Raw genomic sequence first — 19,578 nt, forward strand, 5'->3', positions numbered from 1 at the left:
GTGGGTGCTGGAGCCTCTGGCTCTGCCAACAGATGACAGATCCAATGCCATGCAGGCTCAGGGATGGTCCTGGCAGTTGGAGCCAATGTGGCAGGCTGGTTGAGTCACAGCAGCCAAAAGAAGCTGGCATGTTGCCAGCGCTGGGTCCATCTGCCTTTGCCACTGCATCTTGGGCATGGATGACACTGCAGTTGGAAGTGGGCCCCCAGAGGGCTCAGATGACTTGAGGCAGCGTCCTGGCTCCATTACCCTTTGTCTCCCTGGCCCAGTTGGAGCAGGCACCACGTCACTGTGTCCCTCGAGGGCTCTGTCACTCTGCAGCCCAGTGCAAGGTCCAAGCCTCCCCCAAGCCTCAACTGTTCCTACCCAGAAGTCTGGGCCTTGCTCCAAGGCGGGGGAGAGGGGGCTGCAGCCTGTGACCTCTTAACCTTGCTCTTGAGGTCTTGCGTCCGCCCACCCACCACCAAGGCAGCCCTGAGCAGGCCCCGTAGCAGGCCTGCTTGAAGCGTCTGTGTGGGCCTGCCTGAAAAGAGAGAACTCTGTGAGGGCTGGGCAGTTCCTGGAAAGCGTCATGTGAGGAGCCGTTGGCCTCTCCACTGCTGGGTCTGAGCAGCCGAGGCCAGCCTGTTCAGCACTCAGCACCGCGAGGCGTCGGGATGGCTCTGGGTCTGATTTGTCTTTTACAGGGTGTGAAAGGGGTCCTCCCTGAGATCTGCTTCTCTGCCCGCAACTCGAGTTTTCTTGGCAACCGCGTCTGTATCCATGTCAAGCCACATGGTCCCCAGGCACTTGAACGGGAGGTGCCACTGGGGGCCAGATGTTACACTGGATGCAGGACAAGGAGCACCTGGACCTGTGTCCCCGTCACCCCGATCGAATGTGCTAACTCCTAAACTCAAGGCTAGGAGTAGGAGACTTGCAGCAGGAAGAAGAGAAGAATTCCAGCTAGAGGGTCGGAGGGAGAGAAAAACAATAGCTAACATTTTCTAAATTATGTGCCAGGCATGGAGCCCAGTACTTAACAGGAGTCTCCTCAATTTTTCACAGTAACCCGTTAAGGAAAGATGGTGATTTCTTTTTTATATAGAGATCGTTGGTTACACGGAGGTCTAGATAGGTAAAATAACCGGCCTGAAGCCACACAGCCCAGGTTCAGACTCAGGCTTCTAGTCCAGCAGACAGGCTTCCTCTGAACAGGCCTTAAAGCACACAGAGAACTTTATCCTCAACAACTTACCATAGAAAATTGTAAACATACAGGAAAGTTGAAAGAATTTGGCAGCAAACCCCCTTAATAGCCACCACTTACCCTAGGTGTATTTGCTTTGTCCACAAAGGCACCCTACTTTTTATGCCTTTCAAAGATAGTTGCCGACCCCCTGCATCTGTTAGCATGCATATCATTAACTACAGTTCAGCACTTAGTTACGGTGTTATTATTGCTGTTGTGGACAATTTACATACAGTCAAGGAAATACGCATGTCTCAGGGTGCCGTTTGAAATAGCTGTAAATGGCTTTGTACGGGCTGCACTTTTCTGTTTCTGGCTCCTTCCATCAGCATGGTGTTCTCGAGATTCGTCCCCATGGTGGTAGGAGTAGTTCTTTTGGATTGCTGGCTACTATTCCGTCGTGCGGCGTTCCCATGATCTGTCTGTCCACCTTTCCCTGCATGGACATCTGGACCAGGTGCTACTGAGCTATTGGGAATGAAGTTGCTACAACCACTCAGGCACGCAATTTTCTGTGGACACACACTTTCATTTCTCCTGGGTCTATACCTGGGAGCGCAACGGTCTGTTTAGGGCCACAGAAAGCTGCCGTCTGTCTTTCCCAAGTGGGTGTTCCCGTTTGCTTTCTCGTCACACACACACACGAGTGTTGTGATGACTCCCACCCTCGCCGGCATGTGACAGCAGGCGTTTTCGTTTTAGTCACTCTGGTGGTTGTGCCACGCTATCACATTGTGGTTTTGGTCTGCATGTCCCTGGGGACTAATGGTTTTGAGCAGCTTTTATCAATCTATCAGCCATTTTTTAGGTCTTCTTCTTTGAGTATCTGTTCCAATCTTCTTGCTCATTTAAAAAAAAATTAATTTGCTTCCTCTCTGTTAGAAGTATGTTTTGCAAACGTTTTCTCCCAGCCTGGTGGGCTGAACTTTTCCATTCTGATGCAGTCTGATGTGTCTGTGCTTCCTTTGTATGGCTTTTGCTTCCTGCGTCTGGTCCAGTGCTTTCACCTACCAGCTGGAGAGTCTCGAGGAGGAAAAATGGGAACCCTGAAGGAACTGTAGGTGAATGGAGCAGTTTGGGCATAAGCTCTGGGTGGGGAAGTGCAGGTCCCGCTGGGGTGACAGAGAGCAGGGCAGAGGCTCCAAAGGAACTGGACTCAGCAGGCAGTAGGATCTATAGACGGTTGTAGAGCAGGGGAGGGACATGGCATGAGAGAGGGAGCAGGCATAGCCCTGTGACGCAGGAGCCTGGAGCAGTTTCCACTCGGTCACCTCGAGTTCAGCACCTTGTGTCTCAGGATGCAGGTGGGACTGCGAGGCAGGGAGCCCTTGGTCTCTGGGCCAAGGCCACCCAGACCCCACCAGGGCCTAAGGGCCCATTTCTTCTTGCCAAGGCAGCCCGAGGGCTTGTCCAGACACTACCCAGATGCCCAGTCATTCCCTCAGCACCAAGGCAATTTGACTTACAGCCAACCTCCAGTGGACCCTCAGCCTGCCCTGCTCTGACCTTATCGCCACCCACTCACACCCTTGTCACCGTGTACCTCCTCCTTGCAGTTCCCCTGGGAGTAGGAAATCTAGGCTTTGGAGTTGGCTCTTCTTCCTGCCTAGATCTCTTTTCCATAGTACCTGCATCCAGGTGTTTACGCCAGGTTTTGTTTTTGTTTTTGTTTTTTAAGAGAGTTTTTTGTTGCTATGTGGCACGTGTGAGACAGAGAGACAGCAAGAGAGAAATCATCTCCCGAGGGGGGATGGCCATGCCAGTCTCTTCTCTCCCACTCTCCTCTTGGCACCCAGCTTGAGTTTGAAGTCACTGGGTCCCGGACTCGAACCTCAGTTGGCTATGTGGGAGTCCAGTGGCATAACCATTACACCCTCTGCTAGTCCTGTACTTCAGGTGTTTTAATGTGGGCATCCCTGGCTATCAGCACCCACCCCTTTCTCCTTCCACTTCGACGCTGTTACCACCTACTCACTGCTCCATGGGCCTTGCCTGTTGCTTGCTTGGTCTCCTAGGATGTAAATGCCTGAAGGTCGGGGGCTTTTGTTTTCTTGTCTTACTGTCTGTTCACTGCTCTGACTTGTGCCCAAGACATCTGGTACTTGCAGGGCTCAGAAAATATTCATGGTACTTGTAGAGTGGGTGAGAGGCAGCTCCCTGCTTCTCCCAGAGCTTTTGTTTGATCCCAACTTTGATTCTGTAGGAAAAACAGGGATGAGCCCAGGACTGACTTGGTACCGTCTAGAAAGTGGAGGAAACGTCACCCAGCCTCCCCAGTTCCCATTGTACAAATGATGAAAACCAAGACCTTGAGAGGGAAAGGCCTTGACCAAGGTCTAAGCCTTAGTTGGAGAGAGGAGAGGAGAGCCAAGTGCTCCAAGAGTCCTAATTGGCCCCTGGAGGAGGCCCAGGCCAAGCAAGAATGATTATAAACTTGGGAAAAGTTGGTGGAACATAGAATTAAAGTACATATTCATTTGGTGCAAAAGATATTGAAATTCCATGCATAGTTTTTCATAATATGCATTTCCATGATCTTTTTGTGGTCTTTCCCCCCATAAAATGCAAGCCATACAGGTCATTTTAAATTTTCTAGTCACATATGAAAACAGTAAAAAGAAATAGGTGAGGGGACCAGCAGTTAGCGTAATGGCTATGCTGCTGAACTCCCATGCAGCTGACCGCGGTTTGAGTCCCAGACTCGGTGGCTTAAACTCACACCTGGTGTGTGTGCGTGCGTGCCCAAGATCCCGAGAGGAGAATGGAGGAGAAGGGGTTGCGGTGTGGCCATCTTCCCTCGGGGGGGAGGGGTGATTTCTCTCTTTTATCTCTCTGTCTTTCTGGCAAGCGCACGCTCCCTATAGCAAAAACCTCTCCAAAAAAGAAAAAAGAAATAGGTGAAATTCGTTTTAGTGATGTTTTATTTAACCAAGCATATCTAAAAATGTATTTCAACATGTAATCAATATAAAATATTATTAATGAGCTATTTTACATTCATTACTTTTCTTTTCTTTTTTTACTATCAGAGGGTGTGTCTGCTCACTAGAGAAGGAAAAGGAGAAAGCTCCACGCAAGGGGGCACGTCACGCTGCTGTCCCTTCTCTCCCATTTCTGCACCTTGTCCCGATTTGGGGTGTGCACACAAATGCACTCAGTGTGTTTTCCAACCCCTGGGGCCAGGATCCGGATCCGAAATGCATGGTTAGCCTTGTGGGATCTAGCTCTCTCTTACCTTTTTTTTAACAGATTTTTGCTATAGGGCGTGTGCACTTGCTGGAGAGACGGGCACGCATACATGCACATGTGCCCAGTGTGAGTTTTAAGCCACCGATCCAGTACTTGAACCATGGTCAGCTACGTGGAAGTCCAGTGATGAAACCATTCCACCATCTGCTGGTCCCAGGGATCTGGCTCTCTTAACTACTAGACTACAGGGCCAGCCCCTTCATGCATATTTTTCCATGTGAAGTCTTTGAAGTGCTATGCGTCTTTTACCCTTACAGCTTATCTCCATTTAGACAAGTTTTTTTGTTGTTGTATTTTTGTTTTGTTTTATTTTGTTTTGTTTTTGCTATAGGACATGTGCAGTTGCCGAAGTGAGAAGGGGTGCGGAGGGGAGGGCCACACCGCAGGCCCTTCTCTTTCACTCTTCTCTCAAGATCGTGGGCACGCATGCATGCACACCTGTTGTGTTTTTCAAGCCACTAGTTCTGGGACTCGAACCATACAGTCGGCCACTTGGGATCCAGCTGCCTCAACTACCATGCCTCTGGCTGGCTCCAGACAAGCCACTTAGCTCAACAACCATTTGTAGCTCATGGCATTGAACAGCACACACCTTCCCCTGGATCTGGTGGTAGTAACATGGGGGTAGACATAAAACTGGCTCCCTGTACACTAAAGATTTGTGTCCTAGTGAGAACTTCAGTGTTTGTAAGTTACTCCTCGTTTAAAGGTTTTAGAGTCCTCTTCAGGGCACTGTTTAATTGCCAGCCGTGAGTTCCTGAGCCCCCGGGGTAGAAATGAGCTGCTCACGTTCCGCAGCACTCCTGCTGTATTTGCGCCCTTGTTCCACAGGCCGTCCTGTGTATGTCTCTCCGACTTTCCTAAGCCCCTTAAGGTAAAGGGCATGGCTTGTTCATTTTTAATTCCCCGAAGTACCACCGGCTGCACAGATGGAAAATAAGTAAACTTGGTTGAATTTAATCCCATCTGTTGTAACACTCTGGGCTGGCTGCCGATGGGTCTGATCTTTCGATTCTGTTTTTCAGTCCTACTCCAGATGTCGGCCAAGGAGATGGAGAAGAAGAGGAGGCAGACGGCAAGGTGCCATGTCCACCAGCCCCCCTGAAGAACTGCCGTCCTCGCCAGGGCATCAGCGTCTTAGAGAAGCTCGTCAAGACGTGCCCGGTGTGGTTGCAGCTGGGTCTGGGCCAGGCAGAGGCAGCCAGGATCCTGCACCGGGAGCTGGCCGGGGTGAGTGCGAGTCCTCCACCTCGCTCTGGCGGGTAGACATAGCTGTGCATGTGCCCAGATGACTGGGCTGGTCCTGGGTGCAGATGACACCTGGGCAGCTCCCAGTTACCATCCCTTTACATTGATCAGTTTTGTTGTTAAGAATTATTTTATTTACCTTTATTTATTTATTTTAATTTGACCAGAGAGGGACAGAATGTGTGGGGGCTGGGGGTGGGGAGGAGCGAGAAGGTGAGCTGCCAGATCCGGGACTTGAACTACAGTCAGCCATATGGGAGTCCTGTGCCCTTAATCACCACACCACCTGCTGACCCCTACATTGATCAGCTTTTTTTTTTTTTTTTGGAGAGATTTTCACTGTAGGGCGCGTGCGCTCGCCAGACAGAGAGAGACATAGAGACAGAAAGCGAGAAATCACCCCCCAGGGGGGATGGTCACGCCGCCATCCCTTCTCCTCCATTCTCCTCTCGGGATCTTGGGCACACACGCACATGCGCCCGGCGTGAGTTTTAAGCCACCGGATCCGGGACGTGAACCGCGGTCGACTACGTGGGAGTCCAGCGACATAGCCATTACGCTAACTGCTGGTTCCCTACATTGATCAGCTTTTTGACCACAGGGTTTTCCCAGCACTTGGGAGCAGGGTAGGAGATTGACTTGTGCAGGTGATCCCCGCGGAGAGCAGGGAATGGGTGGCTAGTGTGGGCACCGCGAGGCAGGACTGATTGCATGAAGCCCTCCACAGATGTTTCGGAGTCAGGCTCTGCGAGGTGGGCAAGTAGCTTACATGTGCTGGGCCTCACGTATGTCGCTGAAACGGGGCATTAGTACCCCTCCCAGGGGCGGTGTTGCTATTACACAGGAAGATGGGCAGATGATGAAATACGAGTGAGAGCTCATCCCCCCACACTTTCTCTTAGATTCCACTTCCTTCTTCAAAAACATTCAAGCCGTTTAACTATAAAAGTGATATCCTTATTATTATAGTGTTCATTCTTTTTTAAAAAATGCTGGACAGAAGTGAACAAAGCAAAAAATATGTAACACAGTTGTCACAAAGTTCTTTTCTACCTGCTTTACCCTCACCCCCCGAAGTCTTTTCTTGATCAGGTGGGATTCACGGTACGTCTGACTGGCCGTTGTAGCATGCAGCTGAGGGCCCCGAGGCACTCGCGGAGCTGTCGCACGGCCCCTTTATCTAGTACGGAAACATGTTCATCACGGTTACTCCCCACCCACCCCCAGCTCCTGGTAACTGCCAGTCTGCTTCCAGAAGCTGTTTGGTTGAAGGCTGTGATGTTCGCTTCTGCTCACCGTCCACGTGGGTTCACACGTCCACCGCAGCCCGTGTTCCCGAGCTCTCACTGTGATCCCGGCGCCCTTCCAGGGCCTTCGCGCAGTTAGTTAGTTCCCCCCCGCCCCCCGGGGACCCTTTGTGGTTGGAATTGCTGTTGTGTTCATTTCCCAGATGGATAACTACAACATAAAGGGTTTGAGCGATCTCCCCAGGGGGCATAAGTGTATGGAGGAGCTGGGATTTGAACCCAGGTGGTGTGGGTACTCCTGTGCTTTATGTGATACAGATGGAATCGGGCCTCCCACCTGTTGGGGACTTTTGCTATCCTCCCGTGTGGCATGGTGCCGGGAAGAGGTGCCGCGGTGAGAAATACACAGGCTCAGCAGGTCAGTGGACCCGGCTGCCTCGACCAGGGCAGCAGGTGGACCTTGAAAGCACAAGTCACTGGGACTTATGGGGCTCCAGCCAAGGCCCATCTCCCCTGCCGCTGAGTCCCCTGTCACCTGGGAGTAGGGACTATGGAGACCTGACAGCCCAGAGGTGCCCCACCCAGCCCAGGTATCCTGGGCCAGCCCAGCCTCACTTCAGTGCCCAGGGCCGGCCTGGAGTCTGGGTGTTCTCCGAGCACTTACTGTGTTCCGGGAGCCCTTCCAGTTCCTTCATGTGAATTAGCGAATTAACCCGTTTACCCCCTCTGCAGTCAGAACTGCCTCTCATCTGGAGCAAAGAGCAGGCAGGGGGGTGGCGGGGAGGGGGCAGGGAGACTGTAATGCCCTCGTTTACTCTTCCCTGCCCAGAGATTTTCTGTTTCGAAGTACCAAGGGCTTCAGGAGATGAAACATAAAAATAGAACCAGGGCTGGCAGCAGGCGTTCCAGCTTTCTGAGGCTGCAGGACCCCGGTCAGTTCTGAGGGAAAGTCCATTCCACCCTTGCTGGGAGGCCAGGGAGCCAGAGTATTGAGGGGCAGACTTCACTAGCCCAGCAGAGGCCAGAGCATGTGGCAGTGGGATGGGCCAGACCATGAAGGTCTTCCCAGGAGACAAGTGGGTCTCCAAGGCCAGTAGGCCTGGCATAAGTCATGGCCACTTTGTCAAAAAGTACTGTCCTCTCCAGAGTGTTTAAAATAAACCCCAAGAGCTCTTCTGCAACCAAGGGCCTGACCATTGAAAACAGGGGCCAGCAAGTGGTGAGGTGATTAAGGTGCTGGACTCCCACATGGTTGACTGCAGTTCGAGTCCCAGACCTGGCAACTTGCTTTCTCACTTTCTCTCCCTCTCATTCTCTCTCTGGTCAAATAATAAATAAATAAATAAATAAAATAATAAGTAATAAATAAAAATAATAATTCTAAAAATATAGCAAATAGTTGAGGCCTCAGGTGACTGCAGTGAGGAGACTGTCTCCTCATCACCCACCCACCACCTCTTTGGAGATGCGGGGTGGGGCAGTCAGCCATCCTGCCGATGGACCTGTGGGAGACCTGCCCTCTGCCTGCACCCGTGCCTCTCTTCCAGCAGAAGCAAAGCCCTGAGCTCATGCTCGGGCACAAGTTTTACCTAGAGGTGGTATTCTCATGGTCTCATTCGATCCTCAGACTTCTGTCTGGTAGGTGTTATTAGGAGCCTCATTTCCAGAGGCTGAAACGGAGGCACAGAGAGGTTCATTCACTTGCCTGAGATCACACAGCTTGTAAGAGCAGAGTCTGCAGGGTATTGCTCACACAGACTCCTCTGAAATCCCATTGGTGCAGTGACTTCATTGTTTTTGAAGATATAGGCACCACAGGTGATCCCAGCTATAGGGCTTAAAAGGGCCTCGGAGACCACCAGGGCCCACCCTTCCCAGCACCACCGAGAGACGGCTTTATACTGACCAGGGCCAGAGTGCTGGATGCTGAGGACCCAGCCCCTGAGTCCCAAATATCTACACGACCTTGACCGCATCCCACCCCTCCTCTACGGTGCATCTCTCCTCCCTCAGCCTGCTTCTCTGATAAGATGCTGGGAACATTTGGGCCCATTTTTGGATTTGTGTGTATCCAGACACAGACTCTGAAAAAGCCACTCTTATTTTTTCTGCTCTCAAACTGTTTTTTATTTTGAATTTTAGAACAATTTTAGATTGACGGTTGCAATGTTAGCTCTGTTTCTCCATTGTTAACATCCAATGCTGGGAGGATACATTTGCTACAGTTGATGAGCCAACTTGATGCCGGAGCTTTACTAGAACCTCTACTGTATTCAGAACAACCTAACTTTTCTCTAGAGACCTTTTTCTGTTCCAGGAATCTGCCTAGATTATAACATGTTCCATTTCTTTTCTTTTTATTTTTAAAATTTATCTATCTATTTATTTGTTGTGATTTTGGGGCTGCCAGATCTGGGACTGTGAACTGCAGGCAGCCACGTGGGAATCCAGCACCTCAGCCACCATGTGACCAGCTGGCCCCAACACATTGTACACGTCTCCTTAGGCTCCTCTTGGCTCTGACTTTTTCTTGGACTTCTTTTGTTCTTGAGGATCTTGAGAGGTCAGGTCTTTTGTAGACTGTCCTGCAATTGGGATTTGTCTGGTGGTTAGACTGGGGTTGTGGGTTTGAGGAGGAAGTCCATTAACATACAATAATTTCAAGTGGCTTTGTTCCTGGTGGTGTTGACACTGATCACCTAGCCAGTGTCGTGTTTGTCACATTTCTGCACTGTCAGGTCCCCCTTCCCTTCACTTTCCATGCTGTCCTTTTCAGAAGGAGGTCACTGTGCTCAGACCTGCCTCGAGCAGTTGTGCTCCACCTCACTGGCCATCTGTGTAAATGATTTGGAATTCTTCTGCCCAGATCTGTCTGTTCTCCTCCATCTACCCATTCATTTGCTCGCTTGTGTCCATACGGAGTCGTGGATACTTATTTTATAGCTTTGGGTTATAATGCAATACTACTATACATTATTTTTTTATTTTTTATTTTTTGGGAGAGGTTTTTGCTATAGGGCGTGTGCGCTTGCCAGAGAGACAGAGAGACAGAAAGCGAGAAATCACCCCCCAGGGGGGGTGGTCACGCCGCAATCCCTTCTCCTCCATTCTCCTCTCGGGATCTTGGGCACGCACGCACACGCACCCGGCGTGAGTTTTAAGCCACCGGGTCTGGGACACGAACCGCAGTTGACTACGTGGGAGTCCAGCGACATAGCCATTATGCTAACTGCTGGTCCCAACTGTACATTATTTTGTTGTTCTAGTTGTTTTCAACTTTGGTCATTGGAAGTTGTCAATCTAAAAAGGTAAACCGAGACAAAGTATGGAACAGCAAAAGGAGTTATTCAGGCCAGGGTTGAGGATGGGTATCCAGCAGCTTGGGTGGATGCCCTGAAAATGTGCACCAAGGTCTCGGAATCCTTAGGTTTTTGGAGGTTTTTTTTTGGCTGGGGGAGGGGTTGTTTAGGTTTTTGCCATAGGGCACATGTGCTCTCTGGAGTGAAACAGTGAAAGGGAAGGTGAGAAATCTCTCCTCTCACCTCCCAGCCCCCCACCCCCATCCCCAGTGGGGAATGGCCATGCTGCAATCCCTTCTCCATTCTTCTCTCAGGACTTTGGGCATGCATACACATGCACCCAGTGTGATTTTCAAGTCAGCGGGTCCAGGACTTGAACTGCTGTCAACCATGTGGAAGTCCATTGCCTTAACCACTATGCCATCTGCTGGCCTCAGAATCCTTAGTTTTTGGTTGGTTTGTTTTTAGAGATTTTTGCTATGGGGCAGATGTGCTCACTAGAGAGACAGACAGAAATAGAGAGGGAGAGAAAAAGTGAGAAATCACTTTGGGGGTAGAGGATGGCCCCGCTGTAATCCCCTCTCCTCCATTCTCCTCTGGGATTTTGGGCATGCACTGAATCCAGAATCTTTAGATTTTAAAGGCAGAAACTACAAATGGGAAGGGGTGAGGTGAGAAGAGATTATATAGATTGTTTTCCTCATGCACAAGAGAAAGTGGGGGCGAGGAGAAAGAGAGCACCCTCCAAAGGAGCCTGCAATCCATTTTTCTTCCATTTCTCCCTCCTGTCAGGATCCCGGGCTCAGGCACGTGTGCTGTGCGTTTTTTCCAGTTGCCCGGTTGGGATTTGAATCTTGGTCAGCTATATGGGGTCTGGCTCCCTAGGCCCAGAATTAACCACTGCACCATGGAGCTGACCTTCAGCCATTTTCCAACAGTGTTTCTTGGCTACCAGGATTAATGATGAGGGTGGCACTGGCCCAAGGTTGGCTGGGCAGCCCCAGGCCCATGTTCTCCTGAACCAGCCCTGTGCCAAGTTGCAGAGGTCTTTTTGCATGGTGTGGTTCTGGTGGCGTCTCTGGGACTGTCCTTGTTACTGGTTGTGCATTCCTGAGAAAGCAGCTCTTCCACAGCCTTCTCTGGCTCGGTTTTAGCCAGGGTTCAGTACAAGTTGGCACAAATGACTCCATTTTGAATCTGACACACTTTTTTTTTTTAAGAGTTTTTTGTTTGTTTGTTTGTTTGTTTTTGGAGAGGTGTTTGCTATAGGGCACGTGTGCTCACGAGAAAGGGAGAGAGAGAGAGAGAGAGAGAGAAAGTGAGAAATCACCCCCTAGGGGGCTGGCCACGCCACAATCCCTTCTCCTCCATTCTCCTCTCGGGATCTTGGGCACGCACGCACACGCGCCCGGCGTGAGTTTTAAGCCACCGGGTCCAGGACGCGAACCACAATCGACTATGTGGGAGTCCAGCGACATAGCCATTACGCCAACTGCTGGTTCCAGCTGCCAGCACATTTTAACATCTCCCTAGAGAATTCCAGTATGCCACCAGGGTTGCCACATGCGGCCCTGTGCCACGCCACAATTGCCTTGTAAGTAAGGAAAAAGGCGGGCCTCAGTTTCCCCACATGTAAAGGTATTTGGGCACATAACCCTGTCTCCCATTTTCAGTTCCCAGTGGTTCTGAGGATTTGCGACTTGACTTTCACACACACATGCACACACACGTGCACACGCATCCACACTTACCATCAGAGCCAGGGCCCAGGATTGAGGATCTTTGCTGCAGGCTTGCCCACCCACCCGCAAGTGTCCAGCATGGGCATGGGCTTCAGCCACTAGACCACTGGCCCTGACCAGCTCAGCCCTGCAGCTGGCGCCTCTCAGAAGAACCAGCTGCTCCTGTTCCTGCCCTAATGGGCATGATTGGAAAATTTCCCCAAGCAACTGGAAAATAGTCCTAAAATAGCTAAAGTGGAAAAGCAGACAGCTCTGGATAGTCCAGGCCAAAAATGGATAGTAACAACAAAACCAGCTAGAATGCACTTAGCTTTGGATTTTTGTGTATTTATTTGAACAGGACCTCCTGGATTGCATTAATTTCTCATGAAATGAACCTTCCTACAGCCTCTCAAGGGCACTGATACTGGAAGACTCTTCTAGATGAAAGAGTCCTGGGGTCCTTCAGCCCACTTTCCTCTCCGCTGGCTGGGAAAACGCCAGCTTAGAGTGGAGAACTGACTTGCTCAGGGACACAGAGCAAGCCTGCGTCTGAGCTAGCAAAGGCCCATGTCCCGAAGGCAGTGCAGGGCCCTTACCCAGTGCTGTTCTGCACCCTCACTGGGCGTGGCCCCAGCAATGTGCCCAGTTGCAAGAGGACACCCTTCTGCTTTCTGAAAGTTCTTTTTTTAAAAAAAAATATTTATTCATAGTATCAGCAGGTGGCATGGTGGTTAAGGCATTGGACCCCCACATGGCCACCAATGGATCTAGTCCTGGACTCGGCAGCTTGAAAATCACACAAGGTACAGGTGCATGCACATCCAAAATCCTGAGAGGAAGATGGAGAAGGGATTGCAGTGTGGCCATACCCCCTTGAGAGTGATTTCTCACTTCCCCTCTCTCTCTCTCTGGTAAGCACATCTACACTACGGGGGGGAAGCTAAAATTTTTTTTTTCATTTATTTCTTCCGAGAGAGAGAAGCATCCCCAATAAGGTGTTCAGACCACAGCCCCAGCCCCAGCCAGCCAGGATCACAGGTACCCATACGTGTGCCTAGTGTGTACACAGAGCTCTTGGGTTGTGGACCTGGAACCTTCCCATGTAGATCACCGCGGCTGGCCTCTGAGAATTCTTAATCCAGTGCTTTGGGGGAACTGACAAAAGGAGAAAAAAATGAATAAATAAAAAAGAAGGAAGGAGGAACAGGCTGACTCAGCGGGGCACCAGACCTGGCTGTTCCAGAGAGGAGAGAGGTTGAGTAAGGACACGGGGCATGGCAACACGTGCTGGGGGACTTTCAGGAGCAGCAGCCGATGGAGGGACCCACGGCAGGCATGAATGAGAACTGCTCGGTAATGGCCCAGGCAGCTGTGGGGAAGTGTCCTGGAAGTGAACAGTGGCGGCCCTGGCACCTGCACTTGTCACCTCATCGACCCTTATTGCTCTGCCCAGCTTGTCTTCCCACTCAAGGCTAAGGCCTGAAGTTGGAGCTGCTAATCAGGACGTCTCTCCTTGTTCCAGGGACCTCATGTCCCACCCTTTTGCCTTTCTAATCTGTGAAACCAGCATGAACAGGCAAGGATCGGAATCCCAGGGTCTCTGTGCCGTTTGTCCTCAGGGCTAGCGGGTGGTAGAGGGGACTAGAAAAGGAAGTGCCATGTATCAAATGGCTATTCGGTCCTAGGCCCCCAACTGAAGTGACCTGTGCCGCTCTTTCAGTCATCCTCTGAGGCACTGGCACAGGAGGGAATTCGTGAAGCTTTGAGTAGCAATAACCCTGACCAGTGGTAGCTTCGATGGTGAGGATGGCATTGTTTACCTAACGAGAAGACTGGAGGCTGCATCCAGGGCTGGGTTAGCAGCTCAGTGATAGCCTCAGATCCTGGTTCTTTCCACCTTTCTATCCCCCATCTTCAAGGTGTTGACTTCTAGTCTTCAGGTTTGTCACGTCCTGGTTGCAAAATAGCAGCTGCAGCTCCAGGTACCTCACCTACTCACAGGCAAATGGCTTTCTTCTCCCAGGCTCAGTCTTCTTGTTAGGGAACAAATGTCTTGTTTGTTTGTTTCCAGGTGCCTTAATAGCCACGCTTAGTTGTGAAGAAGGCTGAGAAAGAGGGCCGATGGCAAAGGGGAAGAGGAGAGCCAAGTTTGGCTTTGACCAAACTCGATGCATCTCCTGAGTCAGGGCACACTGTCACCCGTGTCAGAAGCGAAGTCCATTAGCAAGGAAGGGAAGAGGGGACTGGTTCTTGCGAAGCTAACTCATGTCTGTCACAGGCAGAAACTCTCATGACCCAGTACTTTGTAGAGCATCCCAGAGAGGTCACACAGCTCCGAGGGGCCAGCCATGGGAAGGATCAGCATGGGGAGTCTGACTCCAGACCTGCAGGCCGAAGTCTGCTATGAAAGGGTCCCAAGGCCTGATGCTCCGGATCACTTCGTTAAGTGCCCATCCACTTCCCCTTCTCTTTACCAGTCCACACTCCACACCGTTTTCTCAACTGTATGGTGAGTGTGATACCCCAAGCCTCAGGAAGGGAGTCGTTGTCAGGTATCTAAACCCTAGCCTTGCACTGGCATAGAAACGTGGTCATTTAACACTTGGTGGGTTGATCAGGTTGGGGTTATGTGCAGTAGCAGTCATACCCCTGGCCTGAAGGCTGCTGGTCTTCCATCCTTGTCCTGGCTCTGCCAATTACAAGCGATATGACATCAGATGGTCTTTTTACATCTCCGGATCTTGGTTTCTTTGGCTGTAGGGTGAGGGCTGGATCATGTGGCTGGCTTTCAAATTTCCTTACTAAGCTCTGTGTGTTCTTCAACAGCACCTCACAGAGGTGGAAAAGAACACCCAAAAGCTGAGACTCATGTCCATGCAGCCAATATTGTATCATTGGCTACCTCTGTGACCCCACAGTCAGTGGCTTAAAACAGTTGCCGTATTTGTTCACGATGCTGTGGGTGACAGTTTGGGCTGGGTTCAGCTGACCAATTTTTCTGCTGGTCTCTCCTGGGGTAAGTTGTGCAGCTGCAATCGTTTGGCAGCTTGACTGGAGCTACATGGCCTGCAATGGTCTCACTTACACATCTTGTGGTGCATGCCGGCTACCGGCTGGGCCGCACAACTCCAACAGGCTAGCTCGGGCTTCTTCATGTGGCAGCCACAGCCCAAAAGTGTGAGGACGGAAGCCAGCGTGTTTGTTGAGGCCTAGGTTCAGAACTCCACAATGTCCCTTCTGCTGCATTCTTTTAGTCTTTCCAGTCCCAAGGCCACCTTATGTACACCAAGAGGTAAAAATAGACTCCACCTCTTTGTGGGAAGAGTAACAAAGATTTCATGGCCATTGTTAATCCATCATGTAGACAATGGTCTTTGAGTCCTTTTTCCGATCTCTTTGGTCCAGCTGCAAGCATAATAATAATCTGATTAATAGTTATCATTTGAGATTATGAGTTATCAAGTGAGATTATGCATTTAAAATCTTAGTGGTGCTCAGTAAATCATGGCAGTCTATAATAATTATCAATATAATCAATGGTTTTTATTATTCTCATTTGTTAAGTGTATACTCTATGCCAGACATTTTATATATTGGGTCATTGAAAAGTCATGGCCTTGGGACCAGCAGTTGATGTAATGGATATGTCACTGGACTCCCACATAGTTGACTGCAGTTTGAGTCCCAGACCCCGTGACTTACACTCATGCCAGGCGCATGTGCGTGCATGCCCAAAATCCCGAGAGGAGAATGGAGGAAAAGGGATTGCAGCATGGCCATCCCCTCTTGGGGGGTGATTTCTCACTTTCTGTCTCTCTGTCTCTCTCTCTGTGTCTGGCGAGCACACATGCCCTATAGCAAAAACCTCTCCAAAAAAAAAAAAAGTAATGATTTATCTTTCTATGTTTTTTTGTGCAAAATGCATCATGATGTCTCCATCCACCCAGTACATACTCGGCAACTCTCTCCACGATTCTGAATGATAGGTATTACTATTATGTTTAGATGACACATTAGTCCATCATTACATTGTTAATGGAAATACCTGAGACTGGGTGAATTTAAGACAGTAGAGTTTTATTTGGACCCACAGTTCTGGTGACTGGAAAGTCCAGAGGCATCCAATTGATGGAAGGCAGAACTTTTAGAAGAGCAGAGCCAGGTCTTTATCCACGTGGCCTCCTCTCTCTCTGCTGCTCTGTCTCATCCCCTCCATTTATAAACTCAACAGAGTCTAGTCATGGAAGCCCCACTCTAGTGACTTTGTCATACCCAAAAGCCCCACCCTGGGACACCATGAAGGAATGAAGCTCTCACTTACCACCTTTACCATACAATCGCCTGAGGCCTAACACATGAATTTCTGGGGAACATCCAATTGCTGCTCTCTAAGACCAAATTCTAAAACATGAACTTTGGGGGATAAACCATGATACAAATTGCAGTAGATGAGGAAACTGAGACCCCAAAAAAGTAACTTGCCCTGGCCCCACAGCTAGTAAGAAGCAGTGCTCATTCAGTGTTGTACTGCATCTCTGAACAACAGGCTTCAGGGGGTAGGAAGAAGAGTAAGGGGGAGGGGCTAGGAGAATTTGCACACAGATCCCTGAGGGTGTTGAAGAGAGAGCTCTGAGTGGCCCATCCAGCCATTTAGGCCCTGGGTACCCACCTATGGCAACTGTCAGGGGCAAAATCACCTCAGAGTATAACCATGGACAGCTGGTGAGGGGCAGTGAGGTGGGACAAGCAGTCTGCATCTCTCTATGACTGAACTCTACCAGTTTAAGGCCAGGGAATTCCCTTAATCTAGAATGTTCTTCAGGAGTCACTGCTCCACAGCGACTGATAGCGGTGCTGTCTGTGGATATCCCCAGAGGGCCTCAGTGCCTAGTCAGCTGTCACTCCTCCCAGAGGGAAGCGCACAATCCCTATTATTCCACCTGAGGCAGACCGCTAACCTGGGCACCACCCACAGTGGGCATCTGCCCGTGTCCCCCCTCACCCAGGGCCATTGGGGAAGGAAGTCTTGAGGGCCCCACTAGCCGGCCTGTCAGCTCCCTCCCTGCCCCGCCCCACGAATCCACAGCCTCTTCTGTTCTCCACCTTCCAGGGCCAAAACCTTATCATGGCTAGCAGATAAGATCCTTGGACTTGGCTGTGTCATGTGAGAGTTTTGTGGCCAGGCTGAAGGGGCCAATTCTCCTCAGAATTGGAGACCTGGTAGAGTATTTCCACCCTTATTGCACCTCTGTCCCCCGTGGAGTAGGGAGTCCAGGCAGGATGGCCAGAGAGATGGATGATGTCACATGTAGTGACCACTGGCCTGAGTCCTGTTTCTTTTTTTTATCATTATTATTTTATTTTAATTTATTTTACATTCATTCACTGTACATCGTCACAGCATACAAAATGAAGACAGCCCATCCAGAATACACGGTGTATTGGCTTAATCGATAATATCACTATGTATGTTATCATCTGCACCTGCCCCTATCCTTAAGTGTGTTTAACCTCTCTGGGCCCTGAGCCTTCATCAACAAAAGAGATGGTGACAGGCCTGACCCTCAGGGACCCTCAGGGCTTTGGGAGAACCAAGGAACTGGCACAGAATGCGATTGGTCATTAGCCTGTGGTGTCTTCCAGCTCCCTCATCCTTACCCCGCAGTGACTTCCAGCTCCCCCATCCTTTCCCCGTGGTGTCTTCCAGCTCCCCCATCCTTACCCCGCAGTGACCTCCAGCTCCCTCACTGTTAGCCCGTGGTATCTTTCAGCTCCCCCATCCTTACCCTGCAGTGACTTCCAGCTCCCCCATCCTTACCCTGCGGTGTCTTCCAGCTCCCTCACTGTTAGCCCGTGGTATCTTTCAGCTCCCTCATCCTTACCCGACAGCGACCTCCAGCTCCTTCATCCTTAGCCAGTGGCACCTTCCAGCTCCTTCATCCTTACTCTGCCGTGTCTTCCAGCTCCTTCATCCTTATTCGTGGTGACTCCCAGCTCCTCCCATCCATGGAGGCCTCTGTTCAGGACCTTGCATTTGCCTCCTCTCACAGGGACCTATCAGGTTTTGTCTCCCAGCTCCTGCCTCAAGGCAGCCCCTTCTGCTCCTTTTTCACAATGAACACACACAGTGGGTGGGACCTGACACGGAGGCAGGACCAGATCCATGTAGGGCTGGGGCTTGGTGGGTGGCGGGAGACGAGCCCTGGGTGGGTGTCCCGACGCGCTTCCCCGTGCAGTGTCCATCACCTCCAGCCCCAGCACAGAGGCTTCTTTCTTCAGTCAGTTGGTGGTGGATGTCGCTCATCCCCATTCACGGTTAGCACACGGAGGCTCTGGGGCACATGATGACCAGCATCACAGAGCTGCTCACTGCTGCGCAGGGCCCCCAAACCCCAGAAGAAGAGCCCCTCGTGACCCTCCCCTCAGTGGAAGGAGCATTAGTCTGAGGGATGTGAGGGTGGGGAAAGAACAGTATTTGAGTGGGACGAGCAGATGGCTTAATGGTTACGTCACTGGACTCCCACATAGTTGACCATAGTTTGAGTCCCGGACCCGGCAGCTTAAAACACACCCTGGGTGCTTGTGCGCCCCAGAGGAAAACAGAGGAGAAGGAACTGTGGCATGGCCTTCCCTCCCAGTGGGTGATTTATCACTTTCTGTCTTTCTGTCTCTTTCTGTCTCTCTGGTGACTGCACGTGCCCTATAGCAAAAACAAACAAACAAACCATTATCTGCGCAAAGTGAAGAAGTCTAGAAGATTCTACATGTCGGGGTGTGGAGGAGCCATTAGACTGCAGGGCAGCTTGGGAGGGGGGGTCCCAGCTGAGGCTGGTGGCCATGATTTGCTGTGCCCATCACCTCAGGGAGAGCTGCGGGGGGGGGGTTCCCAATAATAGGGACAGAAGTAATCACCAGCGATGACTGACACTGTTGTGTTGTGACTCTGGCCCTACATGGCCACCCCCTCTTTCTTTCTTTCTTTCTCTTTCTTTCTTTCTTTCTCTCTCTCTCTCTCTCCCTATATACCTACTTCCCTTCCTTCCTTCCTTCCTTCCTTTCTCTCTCTCTCTCTCTTTCTCTCTCAAAAAGATCTCCTTTTAGCATAAACAAGGGTCTTCTGTTTAATTCTCTTCTATTTTATTTTTGGAAAAAAAATTGGTGGCATTTGGACTGTTGGAAAACACTGCCCCCCTTCCCATGCCATTCCTGGCACGGCCAGTCCTGCTCTGTCGCTCTTCCATGTCCTGCTCAGCAGGGAGGCCCAGGGGAACACAAGGGTTCGCTCATTGCATGCATCCACTCACTCACTCACTCACTCACTCGCATGCACACCCTGACACAGCCGCACACTCACACTCGCATATACCCACACTCATCCACACTCACCCACACACATGCACCCATACACTCACACTCACACATACACACACCCTCACTGCATTCTGATACCAGATCTCCAACGCCCCCACCCAGGCATCCAACAATTCAACTTGGACATTACCGACCCAGAGGTAGTGCAGAGCCCACAGCTAAAGGACAAGGTCCCCCATCCACAGGCGAGATCCCAAGCCATCTGCACT

At 50.7% G+C, this 19,578-nt stretch overlaps 1 protein-coding gene across 1 annotated transcript in view; it reads left to right on the forward strand.

The window, feature by feature from the left end:
• Nucleotides 1–19,578, forward strand: part of RIN3 (Ras and Rab interactor 3) — a 146,626-nt gene that overhangs the window by 40,056 nt on the left and 86,992 nt on the right. The window contains 1 exon segment of the mRNA XM_027774708.1: nt 5,506–5,710. Within this exon segment, the coding sequence (XP_027630509.1) occupies nt 5,506–5,710 (205 nt within the window).

This window comes from Tupaia chinensis, unplaced genomic scaffold (genome assembly GCF_000334495.1).
Source record: "Tupaia chinensis unplaced genomic scaffold, TupChi_1.0 Scaffold000469_1, whole genome shotgun sequence".
Lineage (NCBI taxonomy): Eukaryota > Metazoa > Chordata > Mammalia > Scandentia > Tupaiidae > Tupaia > Tupaia belangeri.